The 7908-nt window shown below is 39.5% G+C and overlaps 1 protein-coding gene across 2 annotated transcripts; it reads right to left on the reverse strand.

The window, feature by feature from the left end:
- Window positions 1-7019: 7019 nt before the first annotated feature.
- On the reverse strand, window positions 7020-7420 carry LOC105511704 (40S ribosomal protein S29). 2 transcript variants are annotated; one of them, XR_001001755.1, is made up of 2 exons: window positions 7162-7413; window positions 7020-7059 (listed from the first exon to the last, which is right to left on the reverse strand). XR_001001755.1 is itself a non-coding variant. In XM_011941877.1 (1 exon), exon 1 carries the CDS (start codon window positions 7385-7387, stop codon window positions 7217-7219), a length of 171 nt encoding a protein of 56 aa, XP_011797267.1. In that variant the 5' UTR covers window positions 7388-7420; the 3' UTR covers window positions 7122-7216. The 2 variants fall into 2 exon arrangements, 1 of the variants encoding a protein (XP_011797267.1); XM_011941877.1 differs by lacking the exon at window positions 7020-7059 and having other exon boundaries at window positions 7122-7420.
- Window positions 7421-7908: the final 488 nt, after the last annotated feature.

Here is a 7908-nt window from a genome sequence, read left to right on the forward strand (position 1 = left end):
CTGAGGTGCTCTGTCCCAGAGAGATGGGGGTTTTATCTATAAGCCTCTGACTGGGGCTACTGCCTTTTTTTCAGAGATTCTCTGCCCAGAGAGGAGGAATCTAAAGAGGCAGTCTGGCTACAGTGGCTTTGCTTAGCTGCGGTGGGCTCCACCCCAGTCAAAATTCCCGGGGGGTTTGTTTACACTGTGAAAGGAGAGCCCCCTACTTAAGCCTCAGTAATGGTGGACACCACTCCCCCAACCAAGCTCAAGTGTCCCAGGTCGATTTCAGACTGCTGTGCTGGCAGTGAGAATTTCAAACCAGTGGATCTTAGCTTGCTTTGCTCCATGGGGGTGGGATCCACTGAGCTAGACCTCTTGGCTCCCTGGCTTCAGCCCCCTTTCCAGGAAGTGAATCTCTGATATCCTTTCTTCCACTTGATTGATTTGGCTGTTGATACTTGTGTATGCTTCACAAAGTTCTTGTACTGTGCTTGTCAGCTCCATCAGATCATTTATGTTCTTCTCTTAACTGGTTACTCTAGTTAGCAATTAATGTAACCTTTTTTCAAGATTCTTAGCTTCCTTGCATTAGGTCAGAACATGCTTCTTTAGCTCGGAGGAGTTTGTTATTATCCACCTTCTGAAGCCTACTTCTTTCAATTCATCAAACTCATTCTCTGTCCAGTTTTGTTTTCTTGCTGGCAAGGAGTTGTGATCCTTAGGAAGAGAAGGGGTGTTCTTGTTTTTGGAATTTTCAGCTTTTTTGCTCTGTTTTTTCTCATCTTTGTGAATTTATGTACCTTTGGTCTTTGATATTGGTGATCATTGAATAGGATTTCTGAATGGAGGTCCTTTTTGCTTATATTAATGCTATTCCTTTCTTTTTGTTAGGTTTCCTTCTAACAGTCAGACCTGTCTGCTGCAGCTCTGCTGGAGTTTGCTGGAGGTCCACTCCAGACCCTGTTTGCTTGGGCATTACCAACGGAGGCTGCAGAACAGAAACACCTATTCCTCCCTCTGGAAGCTTTGTCTCAGATGGGCACCTGCCAGATGCCAGCTGGAGCTCTCCTATATAAGGTGTCTGTTGACCCCTGCTGGGAGGTGTCTCCCAGTTAGGAGATGTGGGGGTCAAGGATCCACTTGAGGAGGCCATCTGTTTCATAGCAGAGGTTAAATGCTGTGCTGGGAGGTTTGCTGCTCTCTTCAGAGCCAGCAGACAGGGACATTCAAGTTTGCTGGAACTATGCCCACAGCCGCCCTTTCCCCCAGGTGCTCTGTCCCAGAGAGATAGGGGTTTTATCTATATGCCCCTGACTGGGGCTGCTACTTTTTCTCTTTTTTTCAGAGATTCCCTGCACAGAGAGGAGGAATTTAGAGAGGCAGTCTGGCTATAGTGGCTTTGCTTAGCTGTGGTGGGCTCCAACCCAGTCAAACTTCCTGGTGGGTTTGTTTACACTGTGAAAGGAGAGCTGCCTACTCAAGCCTCAGTAATGGTAGACACCCCTCCCCGCACCAAGCTCCAGTGTTCCAGGTTGTCTTCAGACTGCTCTGCTGGTAGCAAGAATGGGGTTTCCGAGTGGACGTCCTTTTTGTTGTTGTTAATGCTATTCCTTTCTGTTTGTTAGTTTTCCTTGTAACAGGCCCCTCTGCTGCAGGTCTGCTGGAGTTTGCTGGAAGTCCACTCCAGACCCTGTCTGCCTGGGTATCACCAGCGGAGGCTGCAGAACAGCAAAGCCTGTTCCTTCTTCTGGAAGCTTTGTCTCAGATGGGCACCCGCCACATGCCAGCTGGAACTCTCCTGTATGAAGTGTTTGTTGACCCCTGCTGGGAGGTGTATCCAAGTCAGGAGGTGCGGGATTCAGGGACCCACTTGAGGAGGCAGTCTATTCCTTAGCAGAGGTCAAATGCTCTGCTGGGAAGTTCGCTGCTCTCTACAGAGCCAGCAGGCAGGGACATTTAAGTCTGCTGAAACTGTACCCACCACCGCTCCTTCCCTGAGGTGCTCTGTCCCAGAGAGATGGGGGTTTTATCTATAAGCCTCTGACTGGGGCTACTGCCTTTTTTTCAGAGATTCTCTGCCCGGAGAGGAAGAATCTAAAGAGGCAGTCTGGCTCTCCTCTACAACAAGTTGTACCTGGGACACTTGTTCTCTCTTGTTGGTGTTCCAGGTGCCACCGGGGTATGAAAAAAACAAATAAAAAAACAAAAAAAACAAAAATCTCCTGCAGCTAGCTCTATGTCTGCCCAAATAGCTGCCCAGTTTTTTGCTTGAAATTCAGGGGCTGGTGGCACAGACACCCAAGGGAGTCTTCTGGTCCCCGGGTTTTGAAGACCTTGGGAATAGTGTAGTATCTGGGCCAGAGTGTACTGTTTCTCACAGCATAGTCCTTCATGGCTTTTCTTGACCAGGGGAGGGAGTTTCCTGATGTCTTGAACTTCGTGGGTGAGGTGATGCCCCACCCCACTTCTGCTTGCTCTCTATGGGCTGCACCCACTGTCGAAACAGTCCCAGTGAGATGAGCTGGGTACCTGAGTTGGAAATGCAGAAATCACCCGCCTTCTGCATTGATCTTGCTGGGAGCTGCAGACTTGTGCTGTTTCCATTCGGCCATCTTGGTAGCCAATGTGCTTCTATACATTTTAATACATTTGTGATAGCACTATCAAATAACACATTTGAAAGTCTGACTTTTGACTTATAGCTGTGCTGCAATGAAATTATATTCCATGTTAGCATCTGGAAGAAAATATTTATTCATGACTAAATACAAGCAAAATGCTTATTATTCTTTTCTATCAATTTGTTGTAGAGGAGAGAAATGAACATGATGAGGGATGAGTATAGTACAGGTGGAAGGTTGCAGACATTGATAGATTTTTATCCAGTAAGCTTTTGCCTTGATAACAGAATCTCTTTATTTTTTTGATTTGCAATGTGATCAGCTTGTGGTAGGCAGAATAATGCTCACTGCCCTCTCCCCACCCGCACATCCCCCACCAAGAACACTACTTTCTAGTCCTGGGAACTTGTGGATATGTTTTTGTTTATGACAAAAGGGTCTTTTACAGATGTGATTAAGGATCTTGAAATTGGGAGATAATTGTGGATTATCTGGGTGGACCCAATGTAATTGCAAAGTCTTTTAAAGGGAAAACGGGAGGGAAGAAAGTCAGAGGAGATACGATGATGGAAGCAGAGGTTAGAGCAATGTGAAAAAGGGATCATGAACCAAGAAATGCAGGCAGCCTCTAAAAGATGGAACACACAAGGAAATTCTCCACTAGAGCCTTCAGAAGGAACTCAGCCCTTGCAACACCTTGATTTTAGTCCTGTGAAACTCATTTTGGACTTTGACTTCCAGAATTGTCAGCCAATAACTTTGTGTTGTTTTAGTTCACTACATTCATGGTAATTTGTTACAGTAGCAATAGGAAACTAATGCATAGCCCCAGAAGATAAATCACAATTAATCTAAACCAATTGTGGAAATTCCACCGACATTTACCAAACTTTCCTTACAGCTATGTGTTGTCATGTGACTTGGCATAAAGGAAAGTCAGCCTGGGGTTGTTGAGAAAAAATTTTCTTTTATGATTCATCCATTTATCCTTTATCTCCTGCTCACGACATTGGTTTGAGAATGTGATGTTTGAACCTGTAGCAGCCATTTTGGAACTCTGAGTTTACAATCTATAAGTGTTAAACTCTAAAAGCCTAAAAATCAACACATCGAAGATACCACAGTGAAAGTCCCTTAATGACATTGCTGAATCATTGTACTAAATCTAGAACCAACTATCTCCAGTTTATTATATGTTAGATGATTAACTGTCATTATTTCTTATACCAGCATTACAAATGGACTCCAACTGGACTGATACATTTGGTATGTGTGATGTGATATAGTAGTTAATTAAAAATTAGCCAAATATTTTCAAGTAATCTCTTCAGATTTATTCTGTCCTCCATTCTGAGAAGACTGATTTCACATTAAACTGTCAAAAGACACCAGATCAACTAAAAGAAAATTTGCCTTGCTAACAATTCTAATAAAAGCACACTTTTTTCCCCAGAAATTTGAGAGAAAAATATGAACTGTACCCATTTGTTAGCTTTGTGTGCAAAGTAACAAGATTATGAACTAAATAGGCAAACATTTTGATGGCAAAATAAAAACCTGGTTGACATTCCACTAATTAGAGAACCAGGCAACTAGTGAGTACACAAAGTAATAATGGAATATTATAATATGTGAAACACTTAATATAGTTAAAACAAATCTCATGGCAAGGCATTAATTATCAGCTTTGATTAGTGGTCTTCTGGCCTTACCTTCCATGCAGTGGAAAAATGTAGCAGGGGAAAAATGAGTTGTATTTAAATAATTTCAAGTGAAAGAAGAACAGAATGGTGCAGTGAGAAACTCTTAGACATACAAAATTATTCATGAGGAAATTTAAAAAGAATTTTAATTAATAATATCTGAACGCTGTGATTTTCATTGACTAAGGGAATAGCTGAGTTTATAGCTATAATTACAAGCATAAATTGTTTTTCTTTCTTTCTGAATAAATAGCCTGACATGTTTATCTTATGAATAACAAACCTTTTAAAGTTAGGATTTTGAACTTTTTTTTCCTCTTTCCTTTCTCTACCAGTCCATCAAATCTTCATCCCATTATAATTTTTGAAAAAGAAGTCTCGAATCTTTGGTACAGTATATATTATATCTTTATATTTATTCTTAAAATCCAATGATAACTAGAGACAGAAAAGGGGCCATCTTTTCTTAATATCTCTGTCTCTTAAAATTATCAGTTATTAAAAACATTGCCAGTTAAATATACTGTTTTGAATTGCTTAACAATGAGGCTACATTCTGAGAAATGTGTCATGTGGAGATTTTGTCATTGTTGAACATGATAGAATGTACTTACACAAGCCTAGGTTGTATATATAAATTTTTATTTATAAATATATTTTTATCTGGAAAACCAAATTTCTAGCACCATTACTAAGTATCAGTCATTTCCCCTACTTGATATGTGATGCCAAAATCAAGTGCAATAGATCAGGTTTTTATATATGCTCTACTATCATCTTTTGAGACTGCTGCTGTATATGTCATCTGTTGTTGACTAAAATGTTATTATGTGGTGCATGACAATATATTTGTAGTTTAAAGAATCAAATAATTTCACAGCTCTTATAAGTAACAGTAAGCTGATTTCCTCCCCATTATTCCCTTTCCTCAAAGGTTATTATACTTTTCATCTCCTCAAGATGATTCCTATTTTACTATTTACCTTCATGTATCTAAAAAACATGTTTATATCACTGCTTCTTTAAGTTTTCAGACACTATCTATTGATTTCTCACAGTAGAAAATGAAGCTTTAATGCTCTTCTCCCCCTGTCCCCCACCAATTCACATCTCCTTTATGTCTGATAGAGAGTTGCATCTGAGATCTTCTTTTGCCATTGTCCTTGGGAATCCTTTTGCTTGTTTTGCTATTATTTTGTATATCTCCACAATGCTCTTTCCTATTTTAATTCCTCATTTTAGTAGAGATACCTCTTCGGGTAGTTTTCTGAGAAACAGTGCGATGGAGATAATTTTTTAAAGAATTTGAAAGTCTTTATTTTACTTTACATTTATTTTGAGAGTTTGACTAGGTATAGGATTCTAGGTTGAAAATAATTTTCCTTGATAATTTTGATCACAATTCCTTTTAGTTTTCAGTGTTGCTATAGATCAGTATGAAGCTGTTGTGTTTCCTGATCTTTTGTAGGTGATATTTTTTCTTTCCCCTGAAAGCTTGTTTTTGCTTTCAGTGTCCTGAAATTTTCCCTCTATTATGATGGGTGGTTGATGGGTCATTTCAATCTGTAAATTCTTTGTTTTCAGTTTTGGAAAATTTCCTTGTATTTTTTTTCTTGTGTTATTTCTCTGATGATTTACTTCCTCTCTTCTCTTTTGCAAGGATTCCTATTACTCGGATGTTAAACCTCTGTCATAGCCAGTTTCCAAAATGGCCCCCCATGATTCTTGAGTCTTGATATTCATGTCCTTGGGCAGTTCCCTCCAACAACAATAGGATGACCAGTTTAATTAATAAGATATTGTAAAAATGATAAAATATGCCTTCTGAGGATAAGTCATAAAGGACATTGAAACTTCCACCTTGCTCCTTCTTGAATCATTTGCCCAGAGTAAGCCAACTGTTGTGTTGTGAGGATACTCAAGTAGTTCTGTGAAGAGAGATACACATGTAAGGAACTAAAAGCCCTCTGCCAACATCTAGCACTGATTTGTTAGGCATGTGAGTATGCCACATTGGAAGAAAATCCTTCAGCTCCAGTCAAAACTTCAGATGATTGAACTCCAACTGACATCTTGATTGCGACTTCATGACAGATTCTGAACTTGAACCACCCAGCTAAGGCATCCCTGAATTCCTGACCGATAGAAGCTGTATGAAATAAAATTTTGGGGTGGTTTATTATGCAGCAGTAGACAACTAATATGACCATGCTTGATGTTCCAATTTTCATATTTAATGCCGGCTGTTGTCCTGGGACCTGAGCTCCTCTCCATGTGTGCCTCTTCATGTGATCTCTCTGCGGTGCTAGTTTGGGTGGGGTTCCTTACAATAGCTAGGCCTCAAGAGTCATGCTGCATCATTTTTGTTGCATCCCATTCATTGAGGCAATTATAAATTTCTATCCAGATTCAAGGAGAGTAGCAATGTTCTGAGAGAGCATGTAGCCCTGGAAATATTGCTGTGGCCCTTTTTGAAAACATGATATACAACACAGAATCTATAGTGAAGCATTTGATTAGGACTCAAATTTAACTTTGTGTCATTGGGGCCAACATTTACATGTTGGAGGATCTCAGCTTTTATATTTAAAAATTAAAATTAGTACTACTTTCATAATAATTGAAGAACAAAGTTTCCACTCTATCCACCACCTCCCTCTTTTCCCCCAATTTCAATTATTGTTACCTTTTTATTTTTTATTATTATTATTATTTTTTGTTTTTTCAAATGTTTATTTTATGTACAAAGAACTCTCATGGTTTTTCATTGAGTAGATGCCTTGGATAATCCTTTGAAGGAAGATCACTCATAAACTGAAGGGTTTTTTCAAATGTTTATTTTATGTACAAAGAACTCTCATGGTTTTTCATTGAGTAGATGCCTTGGATAATCCTTTGAAGGAAGATCATTTAGTCCAACTTAATGAAACCGATATCCTTCGCGTACTGACGGAAACACTGGCGGCACATATTGAGGCCATATTTCCGGATCAGACCGTGCCGGTTTGAACACACGCGACAAGAGCGAGAACCCTGGCCGAATTTTCGCGGGTGGCTCCAGTACAGCTGCTGGTGACCCATCTTGCTCTCAGAAGTGCAACGAGGTAAAAGGATTGTTACCTTTTTAAATACAATACTGGTAAATTTAAACTCTAGTCATTTTGGCTTGTTTATTTTTCTTTTTATCTTTTTCCTATTAAGTTTTTTTTTCCTTTTAGTTTGAGGATATTGACTGATATGCCAACAGGGATCCTTGAATGCAATATATTCAGGACTAATTGTTCTCATTTCTCTCATAAAATTATTTTTCTCTGAGCTATGAGGGACATGCAATCTTACAACTTGGTTGGTCTCTACTTAATTGTTTTGAGTTGTGGTTGAATTGTTGAGCCACTTTTGCATGCCTGTACAATGGGATCTCTATTTGTTCCAAAAATTAAGTTGAGCTTTCCCAAGCTGGCATGTCCGTGATGACAATGTCATCCTTTATCCTTATGAAGAACCAACCCTGAATTATTTCTTCAACAGTACTATTTCCAAATCATCAACAGATGAAGTTGGCTTTAGAATTAGAGTAAACAATCAGGTGGCTAACTTGGAGT

Source organism: Colobus angolensis, unplaced genomic scaffold (assembly GCF_000951035.1).
Source record: "Colobus angolensis palliatus isolate OR3802 unplaced genomic scaffold, Cang.pa_1.0 Scaffold203, whole genome shotgun sequence".
Classification (NCBI taxonomy): domain Eukaryota; kingdom Metazoa; phylum Chordata; class Mammalia; order Primates; family Cercopithecidae; genus Colobus; species Colobus angolensis.